This window comes from Podarcis tiliguerta (assembly GCF_965153285.1).
Source record: "Podarcis tiliguerta genome assembly, chromosome: 16".
Lineage (NCBI taxonomy): Eukaryota > Metazoa > Chordata > Lepidosauria > Squamata > Lacertidae > Podarcis > Podarcis tiliguerta.
The window spans coordinates 10,839,731-10,860,686 of NC_139549.1; the positions used below are offsets into that span (position 1 = coordinate 10,839,731).

The 20,956-nt window shown below is 50.3% G+C and overlaps 1 protein-coding gene across 2 annotated transcripts; it reads left to right on the top strand.

The window, feature by feature from the left end:
* Nucleotides 1-8,336: 8,336 nt before the first annotated feature.
* On the top strand, nucleotides 8,337-20,820 carry MSTO1 (misato mitochondrial distribution and morphology regulator 1). Of its 2 annotated transcripts, none has more exons than XM_083418537.1 (14): nucleotides 8,337-8,788; nucleotides 10,073-10,208; nucleotides 11,034-11,103; nucleotides 12,943-13,018; nucleotides 13,976-14,024; nucleotides 14,549-14,690; nucleotides 14,816-14,933; nucleotides 15,859-15,990; nucleotides 17,415-17,567; nucleotides 17,883-18,014; nucleotides 18,814-18,998; nucleotides 19,166-19,270; nucleotides 19,357-19,472; nucleotides 20,492-20,820. In XM_083418537.1, the coding sequence occupies exons 1-14, from the start codon at nucleotides 8,708-8,710 to the stop codon at nucleotides 20,725-20,727; spliced, it is 1,731 nt and encodes a 576-aa protein (XP_083274663.1). In that variant the 5' UTR covers nucleotides 8,337-8,707; the 3' UTR covers nucleotides 20,728-20,820. The 2 variants fall into 2 exon arrangements, with proteins under 2 accessions (XP_083274663.1, XP_083274664.1); XM_083418538.1 differs by lacking the exon at nucleotides 8,337-8,788 and adding an exon at nucleotides 8,852-9,198.
* Nucleotides 20,821-20,956: the final 136 nt, after the last annotated feature.

A 20,956-nucleotide genomic window follows, 5' to 3' on the forward strand; every position in this document is an offset into this window, starting at 1 on the left:
AATGAAGCTGCTCATAAGACAGAAAAGTGGATCAGTTCAGGATTGTAGCATTAAGTTTGATGGGGCAACACAGAAACCCAGAGCACCAAATATGGGAGACCATGCTCTTCTTAACTCAGACCTTGTTTTGTGTAAAATCCATTTACAGTGGTACCTCGGGTTAAGTACTTAATTCGTTCCGGAGGTCCGTACTTAACCTGAAACTGTTCTTAACCTGAAGCACCACTTTAGCTAATGGGGCCACCTGCTGCTGCCGTGCTGCCGAAGCACGATTTCTGTTCTCATCATGAAGCAAAGTTCTTAACCTGAAGCACTATTTCTGGGTTAGCGAAGCCTGTAACCTGAAGTGTATGTAACCTGAAGCGTATGTGTCAGGGGTTCAGGAGCAGAGTCACAGGAGAGGGAGGAAACGGAGAGCGAGGGGGAGGAGTCTGAAGGAAATGTCAGCGACGACAGTAGTCCGAGGTCTCTGAGTCTCTCCAGTGACTCGGAGGATTCACAGAAAGGGGCCCCCATGGTCAGGGCAAGGGGAGTGCCCAGGGGGACACCTCGGGAAGAAGGGGCCGGAGGGGACTCAGAGAGTAGCAGCTGGAGATCCGGACCAGCGTCCCCCCCAGAGTGCAGTAGGGGGGAGGAGTCCAAGGCATCGGGATCAGGGAGCGCGCAGGCAGAGGGAGAACGTGAGGCAGGAGTGACCACGCCCTCGTCAGGGAGCGAGGAAACGGTCATCCGGAAAGTTAAACGCGCACGCGCGCCAAGTTCAAATGTGCAGGAGGGCGGCAAGGTGGGCAGCCCGGGTAAGGAGCCAGGTCCTAAAGCCCGCCGAAGAGAGGGGGAGGAGTCAGAGGGGTCAAGCTCTGCGTCAGAAGAGTCCAGGAGGAATGAGACCCCGGGGGGTAGTAAGACCCAGAGGAAGAGAGAGAGAAGGAAGAGGTGGAGTAAGATTAGAGTCTTGAGCTGGTGCACAGGGGGCGGAGACCCAGACAGAGCTTCGCCGGTCTAAAGTCCAGACGTAGAGCTGGGACGCTGAGACTTGTAAATGGAGACTATTCTTCAATAAAGACTTTGATACTGTACTATTGGCTAGCGTTGGTCCTTGGTGAGCTGGGACCCGGAGCCAGCTCTGACAGTAAGCTCTGTCTCCTTTTTAAAGTTTTGGCACCAAGAACCTCGCCACGTGAGTCGACGCAGCGAGGGCAGAGGAGGGGTGCTTACAGAGCTCACAAAACTCAGGCAAGATGACGACGGAAGAGCAGATAAAAGCCCTGCAAGAAGCGGTGACACAACTCAGCACGGAGGTAATTGCATCCAGGAAGAGAGAGGAGGAAATGGTTACCTCCTGCCGGGATCTCCAGGTCAGGTTGGACGTGCTTTCTAAACAGGGGCAAACGGGATCCAAGGCAGAAGGCATTGGCTTGGGGAGAAGGGGAGGCAGCCTTGTATTGCATTTCGACGGGAGTTTGCAGCAGTACCCCAACTTCAGAGCAGACCTGCTGTTTGCGCTGGATCTACTTGACAAAGACTTTAGAGATGAGAGAGAGAAAGTGGGGTTTATCTTGTCCCATTTGCATGGGGAAGCCAAAACGTGGCTGAGGAATCTATGGAGGGACAATGATCCAGCGCTCCAAGATGCGAAGGCTTTTATTAAAGCAATGGACTCATGTTTTTTATCAAAGGTAGACGTCGATATTGCCAGGAGGGACATACATGGACTTAAACAAGGCAAAGCCAGCGTGAGGCAGTACCATACACGCTTTTTCGGATTGGTTCATGCCCTGGGGTGGGAAAAAGATTCTGCGCCAGTCAGAGACCTCTTTTGGGAGGGGTTGAATGCAGATGTAAAAGCAGAGATCGGAAGGGGGGAGAGACCAAGGAGCACCCAGCAAGTAGTCCAGAGGGCTCTGGAAATCGGGGTGCATCTGGAAGAACGGCCTTGGAACAGGGAAGAAGGGTGTTGGGGAAGGGCACCAGCCAGAGCACCTCCCTTCTTTCCCAGAGAAGCAGCGCGTGCGCACTCCACACCCTCGCAGGGAGGGGGAGAAGAGCCGATGGAGATCGGAGGTGCCAGGGCTCAGTCAGCTAACAGAGCCCTAACACCGGGAGCAGCCAAAACGAAGCCTCCTAGAGGGAACAGGAAGTGCTACATCTGCGACAGTGCTCAACACATGGCGAAAGAGTGTCCCCAGAGGCTCCACAAGCACACTGCAGCCTCGGCAACAGTCGCAGAAGCAGCTCCATTGAAAACGCAGCAACAGTTAAACGACGGAGTCTGGCTGGAGGAAGAGGCACTGGGGTCCAGCCAGACAAGTCAATGAAACAATCCCCAGCACTTTTGCAACCCACAGACCCCCTCCCACCCAAACCAGTGGTGCAGCTTACAGCGTCTCTCCAATTGCCCAATGGACGCACTGTGGAGGTGCCGATCACCATTGACTCCGGCAGTAACGCTGACTTTATAGGACTGCAATTCATTCAGCAGCACAATATACCACTGCTACCAGCCACACTGCCCCTGAACGTTGTCACGTGGATGGCAGAGACTTGTTAGGGGGGCAGGTGGTACAACAAACGCAACCAATGGTGATGCGGATTGGAAATCACCGAGAAGTCATCAGCTTTAATGTCACCCACCTGTCGGACACGCCTGTAGTCCTGGGCATGAGTTGGCTGCACAGGCACAGCCCAGCATTGGCGTGGTACCAGCGCCAACTGACCTTCGGCTCCTCCTATTGCGCGGAACATTGCATCCTTCCTAGCCCGGAAGAAGGAGGGGACGACCCGCAGCTACAATTAGGCACGCTGCAAGCAGTGCCGCGCAAGTACGCAGCGTTTTTGGAGGTTTTCTGCGAGAAGGAAGCGGACAAGCTGCCTCCCCACAGGCCCTATGACTGCAAGATTGACCTCCTGCCAGGAGCGACGCTGCCAGCCGGGAAACTGTATTCCATGTCTGAGGACGAGCTGCAGGAGCTCAAGGAGTTCATAGACCTCAACTTGAAGCGCGGTTTCATCCGGGAGTCGAAGGCAGCGGGGGGCAGTCCTGTATTCTTTGTGAAGAAAAGGGACACGCCCCAAAAGAGGCTTGTAGTTGATTTCAGGCTCTTAAATGCCAAGACCAAGCCCACGGCCTTTCCCATGCCCAAGATAGATGACCTGCTGGCAACGGTGAGGAAAGGACGCGTTTTTACAAAATTGGATCTGCGAGGGGCGTACAACCTGATTCGCATACGGGAAGGAGACGAGTGGAAGACTGCCATGTTCACGCCCCTGGGCACATATGAATACAGAGTTATGCCCTTCGGTTTACAAAATGGCGCCCACTGTTTTCAAGCCTTCATGCATCACGTACTGGCGGGTCTCCTCTACAAGACATGCGTCTGCTTCCTGGACGACATCCTGATATTCTCAGAATCAGAGGAGACCCACGAAGGTGACGTCAAGGAAGTTCTGCAGAGACTGCAGGAGCATCGGCTGTATGCCAAGCTGGAGAAGTGCCAGTTCGACAGGAAGGAAGTGGATTTCCTGGGCTACAAGCTGTCGGACAAGGGGCTTGCCATGGACAGCGCCAAGGTTCGCGCAGTGTTGGACTGGAAGAGCCCGCGCAATCGGAAGGAGGTCCAGCGGTTTGTGGGGTTCGCCAACTTTTACCGCAAGTTCATCAAGGGGTTCGCGATGCAGACGGCGGCCATTACCGACACGCCCAGCTCTAAGAAGAAGAAGTTCATCTGGACGGAGCAAGCGGAGCAGTCCTTTCAGAACCTTAAGCGTCTCTTCTCGTCCGAAGGGCAGCTACTGCATGTGAATCCCAGCAAACCGATGAGGGTTGAAACAGACGCCTCAGACAGAGCCGTGGGCGCCGTACTGTTGCAGGAGGACCCGCATGGGGACTGGAGACCGTGTGCCTTCTACTCCAGGAAGCTCAGCAAGTCGGAGCAGAACTACACCATCTGGGACAGGGAGTTGCTGGCCATTCATGCAGCATTCAAGGCGTGGCGGCACTTCCTCGTCGGGGCCAAGCACACAGTGCAGGTTCGCACGGATCATAAGAACCTGGAGTACTGGCGCACGGCAAGGTTCCTGAACCAGCGGCACATCAGATGGGCGGAATTTTTTGCGGATTTCGACTTCAGGATAGAATACATCCCAGGCGACAACAACATCATGGCGGATGCACTGTCCAGAAAGCCGCAATACCTCGAAGAGGCGGCACCAGCAGCGGCCAAGCACATTTTCGCTCCGAAAGCGTGGGCGTGCGCTTCAGCAACCGTGGACTTGGAGGCGGTCCGTCGAGCACTGCAGGAGGACCCCTTCGCACAAGCCAAGATGGAGGAGGTGCACAAGGGCACGGTGAAGGACGACGAGTTCCAAGTACGAGACGGATTGCTCATCCGGAGAGGAGCACTCTATGTACCGGGAGACGAACTCCGGGCGAAAGTACTGCAGCAGTTACACGACGCACCCACCGCCGGGCACTTTGACAAGGAGAAGACGGCAGAACTAGTTGCCAGAGATTTTTGGTGGCCCAAGATGCGGGGGGAAGTAGCGGAGTACGTCTCGAGGTGCGACACCTGCCAAAGGGCCAAGTCAGTGCACAAACCTCCGGCGGGACTGCTCGAACCGCTGCAGACCCCGAGCGAACCGTGGGAGAGGGTGGCCCTGGACTTTGTCACGGATTTACCCAGCTCAAGGGGTAAAACGGCAGTGCTAGTGGTGGTGGACATGTTCACTAAAATGGCCCACTTCATTCCGTGCGCGAAGGTGGCCACGGCAGAACAGACCGCCAAACTGTTCATAGACCACGTCTTCAGGGTGCACGGACTGCCACGGTCTATCTTGTCCGACAGGGGGCGCCAGTTCATTTCGAGCTTCTGGCAGAAGCTGATGGGTTTCCTGAACGTCAAGATCAACCTAGCGTCGGCGAGACACCCGCAGACCAACGGACAAGCGGAGCGCGTCAACGCCATCATGCAGCAGTACCTGAGATGCTATGCAAATCAACAGCCGACGACATGGGTGGACTACCTGCCGCTCGCTGAGTTCGCTTACAACAACACGAAGCACGTGTCCACAGGGGTGACGCCGTTCTTCGCCAACAACGGGAGGCATCCCAGAACCTTCCCGGGATTAGAGAGACTGGGGGAGGGGGAGCCACAGGCAGCGGAAGTCTTGGCGGCGGAATTGCAGGAAGTCCACGAGCAGCTTAGGAGGCAGTTAGAGCTTGCAAAGCACGCATACAAACTGCAGGCTGACAAGCACAGGAGGGTTGGTGAAGACATACAGGTGGGAGACTGGGTGTGGTTAGCGGCCCACGCAGTGCCGACCAGATCCTTAGCTAAGAAGAAACTCGGACATAAGCAGCTAGGACCTTACCTAGTTGAGGCACAGATCAATCCGGTGGCCTTCCGGTTGACACTTCCGGAAGGATCCAGAATGCACCCAGTATTCCATAGGTCGGTGCTCACGCCCTACAAAGCACCTCACCGATTTCAGGCGCAGGGCACAGCACCAGACCAGTATAGGGAGATCCCCCCAAGGAGGGAGTCGCCAAGAAGGGAACCCATCAACCAGGTCACAGAGATTTTGGACTCGAGATGGGGGGCAGAGGGAGTAGAATATTTTCTCGCAAGGGAAGGTACCCCGGCCAGCGCCAACAGTTGGGTGCCGGACTATGCCCTGGACGAGCCTCTCCTCAAAGAGGAGTTTCATGCCTTGTTCCCACACAGGCCCATGCCAGCCGAGTATTTCGACGACTGGCTTTTCACACCCACGCTTTCTACCAGCACGTTCCAGGGATTCACCTCGGACGAAGAACCAGCATTAGAAACACGTTCACCGGAGGGCTCGCCCTCGGGGTTTGCCTCAGACCGCTCGTTTTGGTGGGACAATCGAGGAGAGGAGAGGTGGCTGAGGGGCCCTTGGCAGGCAACGGACCCAGAGGGGAACGAGGGTGAGAGGGACATGGACGTGATGGGGGAGGACGTTGGGTTCGAGCATGGCGGCACGGAGATGGAAGCAGATGAGAACGAGGTCGGCGAAGACACGGAGGACGAGCCGGATTTCTCTAACTGGATGCACGCCACGGGGGACGAACTGTATCCACCATTCACCCCCACAACGACGGAGCACCCAGCACCCCTGCCGGAGGAAGGGGAGGGGGGAAGGGGGGGCTTCGAGGGGGGGATGGATGTCAGGGGTTCAGGAGCAGAGTCACAGGAGAGGGAGGAAACGGAGAGCGAGGGGGAGGAGTCTGAAGGAAATGTCAGCGACGACAGTAGTCCGAGGTCTCTGAGTCTCTCCAGTGACTCGGAGGATTCACAGAAAGGGGCCCCCATGGTCAGGGCAAGGGGAGTGCCCAGGGGGACACCTCGGGAAGAAGGGGCCGGAGGGGACTCAGAGAGTAGCAGCTGGAGATCCGGACCAGCGTCCCCCCCAGAGTGCAGTAGGGGGGAGGAGTCCAAGGCATCGGGATCAGGGAGCGCGCAGGCAGAGGGAGAACGTGAGGCAGGAGTGACCACGCCCTCGTCAGGGAGCGAGGAAACGGTCATCCGGAAAGTTAAACGCGCGCGCGCGCCAAGTTCAAATGTGCAGGAGGGCGGCAAGGTGGGCAGCCCGGGTAAGGAGCCAGGTCCTAAAGCCCGCCGAAGAGAGGGGGAGGAGTCAGAGGGGTCAAGCTCTGCGTCAGAAGAGTCCAGGAGGAATGAGACCCCGGGGGGTAGTAAGACCCAGAGGAAGAGAGAGAGAAGGAAGAGGTGGAGTAAGATTAGAGTCTTGAGCTGGTGCACAGGGGGCGGAGACCCAGACAGAGCTTCGCCGGTCTAAAGTCCAGACGTAGAGCTGGGACGCTGAGACTTGTAAATGGAGACTATTCTTCAATAAAGACTTTGATACTGTACTATCGGCTAGCGTTGGTCCTTGGTGAGCTGGGACCCGGAGCCAGCTCTGACAGTATGTAACCCGAGGTACCACTGTATTAAAAAAACTTTTAGAAGCGTGGCCGCCTTGCGTGTTAAGTCAGCATATAAATGAGTCCTGAAATTGAGGTGCGAGGATGTCTAGGACATTTAACCAAGCTGTGTAAGCACTCCCCCCCCCCCCCAAAAAAAAGGAAAACCAGGGTGCTGGGAATTCCATTTCTATGAGGGGTAAACAACAGTTGCCAGGGCCCCTGCAACGGGGGATGTGCTTTAAATATATGGTGTGTATACAGCCCTGGACTCAACTTTGCTGCAACCTGTGGGGTGTTTTAGAAGCATTTTTGGTCAGGAAATCCAAGCCAACATTGCCATCTTTTACCTGCACTATCCACTGTGTATTCTACATTGAGGGTTCTCATAAGAACCTCACTCAGCCACAGGCCCACAAGACAAAGGATGGCGGTAAGAGATTCAGACTATTTTTAAAAAACATAACTTAGCATTGTTTTTCAACCTGAGTTAGGAAGAGCATGGACTCTGATAGCCTTGCTGTCCAATCACAGCTTCCAAAAATCCTGGATTTCTGTTGCATTCTAATAGGAGGTCTTCTGGTCTGAGACTCAAAAGAGAAAAAACAAACAAACAAGCAATTTCCAGGTGTTTAAATTAGCACATTTTGCCCTAACTTTGTAAAATTGTAGAGACAGAAAAAATAAGAGGGGCATCACTGGGTTTTTTGGGGTGTACTGTAAAAATGTAGACTGGCTGTTGGCCAGTGTTCTCATTATTACAGTGTCTTTCCAACCAGCTACTACAGAGGGTAGGATGGTAAGCGGGACCATGCCACCTGCTTTGCTGAGAGACAAGCTCCCTCCCTTGTTGCAACAGTCATATTTTACCTGCCATTCCATGAGGCTGCAGCAGCTAGATGAGGAGCTGCTCCATTGCCTCTGCTGAAAGTAGAGTGAATTGTGTCCATTCAGTCTGGCTGTGTGGCTTATGCAAATAGTGGTATGTAAATCATCTAAATAAAAATAATTTGTCCCTGCATTTTGTATGTTTTCCTCTTCCCTCCTCTCCTTGTTTTCCTTTTGTGCCATATCTTTTCATTTGCAAGCTGCAAATTAGCTAAAGAGATGGAGGAATAGCTCAGTCATTGAGATCAGCGGGTGGCAGGCTCCGTTAGGATCAGAGTTTTCAAAATATTTTCTTATTCCTTCCATCCTGCTGTCACCATTTGCGCCTCTGGGCACCTCCAGCGTGAAAATGCATCTATGTGGCGCTGTCCCCAAACTGGTTCCCCGTCAACTATTACAGGAGCATAGAGATGCCAGCTAAGCGGTAGAGCGGCGTCACCCAGCCTCCATAGAAAACCGTGGCCAATATGGCGGCTTTCAAATTTCCGCCGGAAGTCGTGTCTGTCCCAATTCTTCATTCCTACCGCCTCCCGTGCTGCGCAGGCGAAGGCATGCCTAGAGCGGCTCTCCCGATGCAGCTCCGCCCCCTTTCCTAGTTCTCCAAGCCAATGGGGAGAGAGACAAAGGCGGCGCAACGAACCCTTCTCGCTCGCGCGCCGACCGCAAGCCGCCAGGCAATTGGGTGGCCCGCTTTAGCCAATAGGAGAGCGGAGGGGGTGGCGTTCCCCGCGGAGACGCGGTGCCGTCGCCGACTTGTAAACCGCCTCGCGGCTCGCTCCGGCGCGTGCGCACTTTCCCATCCGCCCGCCGCTGCTCCCTAACGGCCGCTCTGCGTGTCCTCCGCCCCCTCCCCCCTCCGCTCCCATTGGCAGTTGGGGGATGTCGGGGGCCCGCGAGGTGGTGACGCTCCAGTTGGGCCACTACGCGGGGAGCGTCGGAGCCCACTGGTGGGGGCTTCAGGTAATGTCAGAGGAGGAAGCTTGTGATTGGGCAGGCTGTGCGCGCGCAGGCGGGGAAGGGGCGGGGCGAGCGTGTTTACGCAGCTTCTCCGAGGGGCAGTTGCTGTGAGGGAAAAAAATATTTGTTTATATCGCACAATTTATACACCGCTTGACCGTAAAAAAAGAAAAAGATAAGCCACCTCCAAGCGATAAAACGATAAAAGTCAAGAAAAAACCACAACCGTACTGATAAAACATAACAAAATTAAAATACTAAAACAGGTTAAAATCACCTCAGCTTTCTAAGCATCTGCGTAAGCCTGTCTCAACAGGATTTTTTTTTTTTTTTGGTCCTGTTCGAATGCACCTGCTTGATCTCAATAGGCAGGGAGTTCCAAAGGGGAGCCACCACCATCTTACAAATGTGGGGTGGGTATTGTGTGCCTCTGACAGTGCTGGTTCTGCCGGCAGAAAGGTAGAGTGGACCAGTGTGGGGCAAAGTGACCTCATAGGTACAACATGTCCCAAATAGGAGGTTTGTGGTTAGGCTACATCACAAGATAGTTGCATGAGCGAAATAAAAGGAGGTTTGGGGGAAGCCTACCTCACGTGGATGGGTTAAACCACAGAGCCTAGGGCTTGCCGATCAGAAGGTCGGTGGTTCAAATCCCCATGACGTGGAGCCGAAAGCACATCAAAGTGCAAGTAGATGAATAGGTACCGCTCCGGTGGGAAGGTAAACGGCATTTCCGTGCGCTGCTTGTTCGCCACATGACCCGGAAGCTGTACGCTGGCTCCCTCAGCCAATAAAGCGAGATGAGCGCCACAACCCTAGAGTCGGTCACGACTGGACCTAATTAATGGTCAGGGGTCCGTACCTCACGTGGAGGTTGTGAGTAAAGTAGAAGATTGGGGCTGGTTTCTCTCTCTGTTGAGCTTATTGTGAGAATAAAATAGGAGGGGTTTGGAGGCTAGCATACCTCATTTTTTGCCTGTCCTGAGTCTCCCAACATTGGATGTCCCCAAGCATTCTGGAGAGAGGGAGGAAAGCTTTTCTCTAACCACTTTCTCCGTGTCATGCAGAATTGTATACATGTCTCCTCTTACCTTTGCTCTAAATTAAAAGCCCCAAATATTGATTTCCAACAATATCTGGAGGGCCACAGCCTCTACTTTCACCAGTTTGAAGCATCTCTTACAAAATAAGTGGAATAAATATACCAAAGGGGTCTCCATAGAGTACTTGCTGGTTTAGAACTCTTTTCTATTGTATTTTTGAAATTATTTTGTTCCCCCTTCCCAGGAAGCTTCGTTCTGCTTGGATCCTGCAACTGCACAATCAGATGAAGGGATTTGCCATGACGTCCTCTTCCGAGCAGGAAGAACTCTCCAGGGGCGAGAGACATACACACCCCGCCTCATCCTCATGGACCTCAAAGGTGGGTGATAGAGAGAAGTGTGTAGTATGGTTTATGGGAGAGTTTAGCCCAAACCCTCCTCTTCTTCATGTCATTTTCTGCATCATGGAAGCAGGAAAACACAGAAAGGCCACTTTCCTTCGATGTGCGTGCATTTGTTTTTATTCAAAGCATTTAGACCCTGCTCTTCTGGTGGTGCTGTGGGTTAAACCACAGAGCCTAGGACTTGCCGATCAAAAGGTCGGCAGTTCGAATCTCTGCAACGGGGAGAGCTCCCATCATTCGGTCCCAGCTCCTTCCAACCTAGCAGTTTGAAAGCACGTCAAAGTGCAAGTAGACAAATAGGTACCGCTCCGGCGGGAAGGTAAACGGTGTTTCCGTCCACTCTGGTTCTCCAGAAGCGGCCTAGTCATGCTAGTCACATAACCCGGAAGCTGTATGCCGGCTCCCTTGGCCAGTAAAGCAAGATGAGCGCCACAACCCCAAAGTCGGTCACAACTGGACCTAATGGTCAGGGGTCCCTTTACCTTTACCTTCTGGTGAAGTGGCTTACAAATCAATAAAAAGAAGTCCTGCCCTCGGGGTTACAATAGATAAATGATATGACACACAAGGGGAAAAATGGATGGGGCGGGAAGAAGAAAAAGGAAATGAGATCAAGCACAAATTCTTAAGACATTATGTTATGTAGGCTGAGTGTTGTCCCTTTTAGAGCTCCCCTGGCATAAAGTAAAAGGAAATGCCTCAATTCCTGTGGCCTCTCTTCTGATCTGGGATACTTGGCGTTCATGGTTATTATCTTGACAAGCAGCTTTCATAGTGACAGCGCTTTCTGTTTCTCTTCAGGGAGCCTGAGTTCTTTGAAGCAGGAGGGATGCCTGTATGCAGATGCAAAAACAAATACCCCTTTGACATGGTGAGTTCCTCCCCACCCCTCGAAAAAACCACATATAAACAACTACCCTGTGCACAGCATAATCAAATCTATAGGATGGCTTAGTAATGTTTGTAGGGAAAACCTAATAACACAGCTGTCAATGCATTATTGATGCACAGAGGTGAGCATAGTCTAGTACAGTGGCACCTCGGGTTAAGTACTTAATTCGTTCTGGAGGTCCATTCTTAACCTGAAACTGTTCTTAACCACTTTAGCTAATGGGGCCTCCTGCTGCCGCCGTGCCACCAGAGCACAATTTCTGTTCTCATCCTGAAGCAAAGTTCACTTCAAAACGACCTTGACAGATTAGAGAACTGGGCCAAAACAAACAAGATGAATTTTAACAGGGAGAAATGTAAAGTATTGCACTTGGGCAAAAAAAATGAGAGGCACAAATACAAGATGGGTGACACCTGGCTTGAGAGCAGTACATGTGAAAAGGATCTAGGAGTCTTGGTTGACCACAAACTTAACATGAGCCAACAGTGTGACGCGGCAGCTAAAAAAGCCAATGCAATTCTGGGCTGCATCAATAGGAGTATAGCATCTAGATCAAGGGAAGTTATAGTGCCACTGTATTCTGCTCTGGTCAGACCTCACCTGGAGTACTGTGTCCAGTTCTGGGCACCACAGTTCAAGAAGGACACTGACAAACTGGAACGTGTCCAGAGGAGGGCAACCAAAATGGTCAAAGGCCTGGAAACAATGCCTTATGAGGATCGGCTAAGGGAGCTGGGCATGTTTAGCCTGGAGAAGAGGAGGTTAAGGGGTGATATGATAGCCATGTTCAAATATATAAAAGGATGTCACATAGAGGAGGGAGAAAGGTTGTTTTCTGCTGCTCCAGAGAAGCGGACACGGAGCAATGGATACAAACTACAAGAAAGAAGATTCCACCTAAACATTAGGAAGAACTTCCTGACAGTAAGAGCTGTTCGACAGTGGAATTTGCTGCCAAGGAGTGTGGTGGAGTCTCCTTCTTTGGAGGTCTTTAAGCAGAGGCTTGACAACCATATGTCAGGAGTGCTCTGATGGTGTTTCCTGCTTGGCAGGGGGTTGGACTCGATGACCCTTGTGGTCTCTTCCAACTCTATGATTCTATGATTCTATGATTCTATGATTCTTAACCTGAGGTACTATTTCTGGGTTAGCGGAGTCTGTAACCTGAAGCGTATGTAACCTGAAGCGTATGTAACCTGAGGTACCACTGTATACAAAATGGACTCCTGGTGTTTCTGATTTCAACTTTTAAAAAATGTTTCAAGTCCCTATGGTTGTAGACAGGTTACTGCTACAATTTTGGAGGCTAGGAGATGTCAGGCTGGGCATGGTATTCTTTTCACAACAGTTTGCTATGTTCCCCAACACTTCATGAACACTGAGACATTTTCTACAATATTGATGGGAAAGAAAAACTAACAAACCCGATGTTGTTGTGAGGGAAACATTATTCAACAAGTTAAAATTAACAGAAAATCTTGTTATTCATCATGTATAAAGAACCGAAACTTTACTAAGCACCATAGACAGATGGTCTCATTCTCCCTGCCCACATGCGTAATGACTAGATGCTGTGACAGAAAAGAAAAAAGTGGTGGGAATGGAAGAAGAAAGCTAGCAAACTCAGACACCAAGTCTTGGAAGTTTTAATCTGCTTAATTACAGTTGCTAGATTTGGGGCAGCAGTGGTGTCACACTCTAGATCCTGTGTGCTTTAAAGGCAGCAAGGGAGGGCAGTATTCTGAACCACACATATTCCCCTTCAATCTCTGCTGCAATTTGTGCAGAACCATGTGGTTAAAAGGCTCAATTTTTCAGGAAGGGAAATCTGACGACGCACCAAGAAGACCCGTCCCCTGCGAACCCTTTCCTGCCAGACCTCAACAGGCTGGAGGTAAGATATCCTCTACCCCTGGAGCTTCCCTGTTCCTTTTCTGCCCTTGAGCCAGCGTTGTTAAGCCTGGAGCTTTTGCTTTGGTGGAAATTCCTGTGTTGCTGGCAATCCTTCTTGGAATTAGTTGCTAACACCCGTCTTTCCACTGTCTGTTAAATGCCAAGGGCAGCTGGAGAAATAGCCCCTAGCTTATATGGTTTTAGATTTTTTTTATTAAGGATTTTCTTGTTTTACAGAAGTAAGTGTAATGCCTCGTTGTTGTTGTTTTTCCATGTGACATTTTTACAAATCCATTTCATTTGTTGAGGCATTAGGGGGAGAAGAAAAGAAAAAAGAAAGAAAAAAGAAAGGGGGGGGTGGAGAGAGGGAAGATGGATGGGGGTGGGGTCGGGTGGCGGTGTTTCTATTATGTTTAATGTATGTAGAGTTTGGGGTCAGCGTTGTTTGTGTTGTTCACTTGTGTTCCTTTCGTGGTGAGAGAGGTTGGGACCAATGGTACCAAATAGTATGAGAAACAGCCCTACTAGAAAAATTAACTAATAAACTGAAACTGACACGGGGACAAACAGAAGAAGACGCCTTCACCCCGGTATGGCTCCCCTTTATCACATACACAGCCCAACAGGACAATGACAATAATCCACCAACAGCATACAAATCAATATGGCTAACCTGATCCAAAACACCCACCCACCTCACTCACACACGTAAACAAAGATCACCACAGCCAATCACAAGCTTATATGGTTTTAAAAGAGTTAGACCAATTCACAGGGAAGTCTAATGACAGCTGTTGGTTTGAGGGGTGTATAGTAAGCTCCAGGTTTGTAAGCTGTCCACCAGCACCTGGAGGGCTACAGGTTCGCTTCTCCTGAGTTACCAGCAGCTATATGGATCTCTTGATTCCTTTATGGCTAAATCACAGCCTCAGGTCAGAATGTCTCTCTCTCTTTTCAGGATAACAGACCACCCAATGGCAGTTTTGCTCCAAGGACCCTTCCTGGTGGTAAAGATGTGTGTGTGCTCTGCATGCATGGCTTCCTGCAGGGGTAGAATGGGCAGATATGTTTTCAAAGGGTATTTTAAGGAAGGCTTCTGATCCGTTCACAAGGTATTCCAAGTTTTGGCTTCATTTGCTAACCAAATCCATTATTTGTGGTTGCCCTGAGTGCCTCTGGCAATTGCAGAAAACATAGGTTATGAAGGGGTGTTAATCCCTTTTGCTGGGCTGCTGCAGTAAGTCGTGCCTAGACGGCTATCACCGCCTACAAAAGCCTGAATAGTAAGTGAAATAAATTGTGGTTCCTTTTCTCTATGTTGGGGGTTGGAGAAAAGAGAGGTTTCTCCCCCATGGGCAGAACTTCTTCTGGAAGTGCTGGTGTGCTCACCCGATAACAGAGAAGCACTTGCCACTGGTGAGCAGGCTGATAAATTGATAAAGCCATTTTCACCCAGCCAATGCCTATGTACACTTGGTACATAAGCAGTATATAAATTAATAGATGGTGGTGATAACCATTCTGCTTCCAGGCAGACCTCCGCTCCGTGAGAGGCAGGATGAGACTTCAAAGATGCCTTGCTCAGAGAGCAGGACATGCTTCTGGTCGGATTTCCTCCACACACACCTGCACCCTCGTAGCATAGTAACCATCTACCAGTACAATCACGATGGGTAAGGAATCTTTCTCAGCATTCTGGGCTACCTTCTCCCTGGGCGGGCCAGAAGATGCTGGCTAGAATATTGTCTGCCCTGCTCCGGAAGGCGCCTTTGGAATGATGCTGCCACTTTTCTTCCAGGGATTCCAGCCGGCTGGAGACCTTTGGACAAGGGGAGAAGCTGCTACAAGAGGGCACATACCTTGAGGAGCTCGAAGACAGGCTCCACTTCTATGTGGAAGAGTGTGACTACCTGCAGGTGAGCATTTGCTATAGTCTCTTGTTCTGCCCAGAAGGGTGGGTGGTGCCATGGGGTGAGGTCCAGCTCGCTTGAGAAACAGCAGTAAAGCAGGCCCTGATGTCTAGTCCCAGAGCAGGGGTGGATAATCTGTGGCCTTCTGTTGCTGGACTACAACTCCCATCATCCCTTGCTGGCTGGGGGCTGATGGGAGTTGGAGTCCAGCATTTGGAATGCCATGGTTTCCACAGCTGTGCCATAGAGGCTGCACACTGGCGGTTTTGCAGACGGTTATTGCGTTTTAGATATTGGGCAACTTTTTGGCAAATAACAGTTTCCTCCTTCCACCTGAAACTTGAGCCAGGGGGTGGGAAGCAGATCCTCCTGAAGAAACTGCTCAGGCCCTCAGCCATGACATCACTTCTCATCCCCTTCTCTCTTTTTCCGGCCCCCCCACACCAGCCAGGGAGAGGCCTGCAGGCTGAAACATCTGGTGCTTAGATGAGAGGCTGTGCCAGAAACCTCTGGTGCATCCTGCTATTCAGCACTGAGTAGTGCTGGTCAATTAGGAGCAGAGTTCCCTTTGTCTACTCTCTGTCTCGTGCTCCAGCTCACCAGCCTGCCTTCCCCCCCTGGGATGAGGCAAGCTCACTGGACAAGCAATAAAGCAGCCCATTTCAATAGCACTGCGTAATTCTTAGGCAAGCTGTGTCTGTGTCTTGGCCAGGATGTGGCACCACCCAGGTTTAACATGCCGAATGCCAGCAGCACCCAGGCTCATGGGGCATTTGTCCCTTCAGCATGGGGAAGGCTGTGAAGCAGCTGAGATGATACGTGGCACAGCCTGGGCTTGCAGCAGTGTGCAGGCGCCAACTCTTGAGTTGTCAGGCCACCCCAATTCCGGCTGCTGATCACAACATATCTGCACACTTCCCTCCTTGCACAGGGATTCCAGGTTCTCTGTGACCTGCACAACGGATTTTCGGGGGTTGGGGCAAAGGTCACGGAGCTGCTTCAGGATGAGTATGCAGGGAAGGGAGTCCTGACATGGGGGCTGACGCCAGTGCTTAACGCAGCCGTAAGTATGCCCCCCTCTATGCAAACTCTTTGCTCTTCCCTCCCCGCCTGAAAAATGTTATTGGTTGGGAATGAAAGCAGTTCAGAGATCTTCTCACTGAGAACCAGTGTTGTGTAGAGGATGGAGGGCTGGGCTTAAGCTGGGAAGATAAATGTAGCTGGACATATACTTACACCTGACTGAATATAATCAGACCTGATTGAATATAATTCTTTATAACAGAATATAATAAATATGATTAAATACATTCCAGGTATCATCCTAAGCATTTATTAGCTAGTTAATATTATATTTCTCTCACAGTAAAACTCTATAAAATCATATAAATTATCCCACTTCCTGGTATCCCTCATTCCCGCTTAACATATTGGGATACTGTACTAAATTCCATTTATTTGGTCTCCATGTTTCTCTCCTTAACTTTCAGTAATGCTCTTAGCTTTATTATACTGAATTGCTCCCAAAGTTTTCTGATCAAATCACTTTTAGCTTGGCTTATGGGCATTTTTCCATGGTCTAGCATAGAAGATTCTAGCCATTGTTATAAAGTACAATACCCCAAGACCAATATATAGATTTGATTTTCCTTTTCATGTGATTCAGTAAACACATCAATGCATCTAGTGGGAAAACAGTTCAAAAATATTTATTGAAGAACTTAGTTAAAACATCAGAAACAGGATGAAAGGAAATGATAATTAAGTAACTTAGTTTTGACAACAAGCAGAATTCTTAATTAGTTGATATCTAGAAAGATCTTAGATTAATCTATTAGCTCTTCTTCAAGATTGTGTAGTCAGTTCATTAATAAGATATTTAGGTAAAAGTTAATTAGTTACTCAAAGACCTACTTATTAGATATTTAAAGGCAGGAGAGAGAGATGCATAAGTGGTAGCCTTAGGACTCCTATTTCCTAATTCACTGGGTTATAGCCTACTAATTTGTTCTCAGAGTAGACCTATTGAAACTAATGGCCCTAACTTAGTAATGCCCATTAATTTCAATGGGTGTATTCTGAATGACATTGGATGCAACCCCATTTGATGAATTCTGAAACAAATCCTTTAGAAGCGCTAAGCGTATGGAGTTAGCACATAGTCTGGAAATACCTGCACTTGGATCCAGAGCAAACTTTCATTAGAATGGGCTCTCTTTGTCTCACTTCCCAGTCCCCAATTGCAAACTGTTTCTCCCTTCCATATCCTGTACCTCCCGAACTGTTTTGTTGGACTGCCTGTCCCACATTCTCTAATTTGTCCTGTTGAAAATAAATAATCTCAATGTCAGTTCCCCGCCCCCCCCCCCACACAAAAAGAAATTGCATAAAGACAAGACTCACTGTTCCCACTTGCACCAAGTACGCACGGAGAGTTTTTGTGCAACACTACCCTTCTGGTGTGACTGCTTTTCTACCACCTTGCAGATCCCACAAAGGAATTTTTACAGGCTCATGAACACAGTCTTGGCGATGGTCCGTCTTTCCAGCCACAGTTCGCTCTTCTGCCCCTTGTCACTATACGGAAGCCTGGGGCTCAGACCAGCGCCCCCCATCACACTCCCATACGTGCACTATGAGGTCAGTATTCCTGCAGGTGGACACCTGGGTCTGCCTGCGCACACACACGGAGGATGGAGGAATAAGAACTCCTTTGAGCTGTGTGTGAAGTTTATGCATCCTGTATCACCTTCCCTCATTTCCCTGGTCCTGCTTCTAAGGATCCTCATAAGTTCTTTTCCTTAGTATCAAACTGGGATTTCAGCCACCAGAATTGTCTTCCTGCAATGCAGAGTTCACTAGACTCAAATAGCATCTGTTGGGAGCAGAAATCTGAACTTTGGGGAGGAGATATTCCTTGATATGACTGTACCTTGATTTTATAACCCTCTGCAGGCAGCACTGGACTATCACACGAGTGCCATCCTCGCCACAGCCCTGGACACGGTCACTGTTCCCTACCGGCTCCAGACGTCAGCCATCTCCATGTCACATCTTGCTGAGGCCCTGAATTTCTCTGGGCGGAAGGTACTATGTGATTCTCTTTGAACTCCTGCCATTTCCCTAGCCAACCCTTCAATCACTCAAAAGCATGGTTGGAAGTTGCAGGATTTCTAATGTAAAATGAGAACAGCTTCCATCAGGACCAGGAATGCGCACTCAGTTACTAAGTGCCTTAAACGTTCCAGCGCTAGTTTGTCTGGGTTAGCTTTTATAGCTTATACCAATTTGGACTATTGGACTTTCTGGCTCACTCGGTGCTGTCAACCCTGACTGGCAGCAGCTCTCCGGGGTTTCAGGCAGGGAGTCTTTCTCCAGCCCTACCTGGAGATGCCAGGGATGAAACCTGGCACCTTCTGCATGCAAAGTCTTTTAAAATAGGAGTTTAAATGCATCAACAGTGGCATATTTGGAGAGAGAATCCTCCCTGTGGGCCATCAGATACCGGCAGGGATTAAATTTCACCCCCATCAGAACATCCTTTTGGGGAAATCTACCAGATCACCGTTTTGCTTCATAATTAGGCCCCAATTTTGACCAATCAGTGCACTGAAGGCAATGAAACCAGTTTATTTCTTGTTTTGCTCTGTGTGCAAAAAAGCTTAATGGCTTTTAAAACTCACAATTTTCTCCAAGTTGGGTTTTTCTTTCCCTTCCAAGCATCATCTGGCCCACTTGCTGGAGTCCCACTCTTGTGGCGCACCTTGGTTGCTTCTGGCATTTTTACTTGTTCTGGTACACAGCACTTTGGGGTAACCTGTCAGGGCTTTGGAGAAGTCAGTCCCTTCTAGTCCTACTGGTGATCAATGTATGCTTCCTCCTCCAGGTAGCAGCTGCAGTAGCAGCTGTACCATTTCCTGTGGCACAGGAGCAGTCCCTTCCCGATGCTCTGTGCAACCAGCAGCCTGCCATGCCCTGGAGCCCACTGTCTTCCTGTGGCGAGCAAAGAGAGAGTCACTGCTTCGCTCAGTCTGTTGTGCTGAGAGGAATCAGCAAGGAGCACCAAGTCAGGTAAGAGGTTTGGGTGGGGAAGGGTTCTTCCTTCAGTGGTGGCAGGGGAGTGGCCTAGAGTGGGTTACTCCTCTCACTTTTTGCAGAGCTATGCAGATGACTTTAATACAAACACACATACACATCCCTGCGGCCTTGACCCATTCCCCATTTTGTGTCTCTTGTAGCAATTCCCCTCCAGGCACTGAGCCGAAGTCTGTCCTCCACATGTGTGAGACTGGACAGGAGGTGCTGGCCCGCTACTTGTACACCGTCTCCCCCAGAACCTTGAGGTTAGTGAAACAGGAAAGGTGGAGGGTATAGGAAAGGTGGTGACCGGGCTTCTGTCCCTAATGCTTGTTTTGTGCTTGCGGAACAGCACATCACACTTACTTCGAGGCCCTTGCAAGCTGCTGGCTCCCTACCCCCAGTTCTTCTCTCCTCTCCTCAACAAGCATGGATTCCTCTTGGAGAAACCTTCAAGCGCTTCAGCAGGTAAGAAGCCTGGGCTCTGGATAATGCAGTAGAAGGTGGTCACTCAGCTGAGAATGTGAAGTCTCAGGTTTGTGTTTGGCCCATTCTAACTTTTGTGGTGAGGGATAAGGAAAAGTGGGAATGTGGAGTTCTGCGAGGTAACGTGTTAGAAACCCACTAGAAACTATCTTGGCACTTTTACTGTGGCTGCACTCCTCACCCCCCCCTTACTGCAGAAGTCAGCTCCACTGTACTCAGAAAGACTTGCTTCTACATAAACTGGGTCAGGGCTGCACTGTGGAAGCTCCTGGATGATGGGTAGGAGCCTAAGTATTTGTCCTCTCCTCCCAGTTCAGTAGAAGAGTTTTACAGACAGCAGCTCCCACTTTCAATTCCCAGCAGTTCCAGTTTAAAAAGGGACCATGGCCCATCACTGCCAGGTGGCATAGCTCAGGAGCCTGTGGCCTTCCTGTTGCTGAACTGCAGCTCCCCTCATCCTTGACCACTTGCCCTACTGCCTGGGGCTGATGGGGGTTAGAGCCCAACAAGTTATTCAACCCTTCTTTATACCCTTGTGCATTTAATGTGTGATTGATCCCTGATTGGTTGGGGCATGTGCATAGGGCATGAGTGTGGCCCTCCATGTGTTGGACGACAGTTCCCCCTCACCCCTTGGGGTTAGTCTGGAGGGCATGAGGCTGGGAAGGGCTTGCATTGATCATGTGTGCAGAAAGTTTGGCAAGAAACTAGCCAAGTACTTCCCGTTTAATGTTTTCCGTCACTTTCCCACCACTGTGTTGCAGAAGCATTGATTCTCAATAGGCCAGCATTGTCCCAGTGAAGCAAGGCTTGCTGGTATTATCTCTCCCTCCCTTTTGCACTAGCACAAGGCAAGAGTTGGGGGGAGGCACCAGCCTCATTTGGAAGATGGGTTATGCTGCACCATTAACAAGGCTACGGGGGCAGTAGACACAACGGTGCTCTGGCACTGCTGCAGTCAGAATGGGTTTTCTCAAATCCTTTCATTCTCTCCTACACAGCTGTTGAAAGTATCCCTGTCTTCGGAGCCCTCCAGTCCTTGGCTATCCTGCGTAAAACCCTTGGCAGTTTCTACGAAGAGCTGCGCCAAGTTGACGTCCGGCGATGGGCAAGCTTTTTCTCGGTAGGAGTAGAAATGGATGACTTTGAGGAAGCTCTGGAGCAGCTGAGGACACTGTCTCACTGTTACAAAGAGAGCGGGGGCTCAGCAGCAGATTCGGAGGATGAGATGGACTGAGTGTGTGCGTATTTTCTGCAGTGCCTTTGAACAGGAAAACATCTACTAGCCCTTGCACACATTTATAAAAACAATAAATCCCCTAATACAGTCTCCTCCATTATGCATCATGTCTTGTGCTACTAAGGCTGTTAAGCTAAAGGTATTTTCTAAAAAGTCATCTGCCTGACCTTCAGGCCTGCAGCAACCTGACAGATTCTGTGCACAGAGGTAAGAAGGTGCTCTTCAT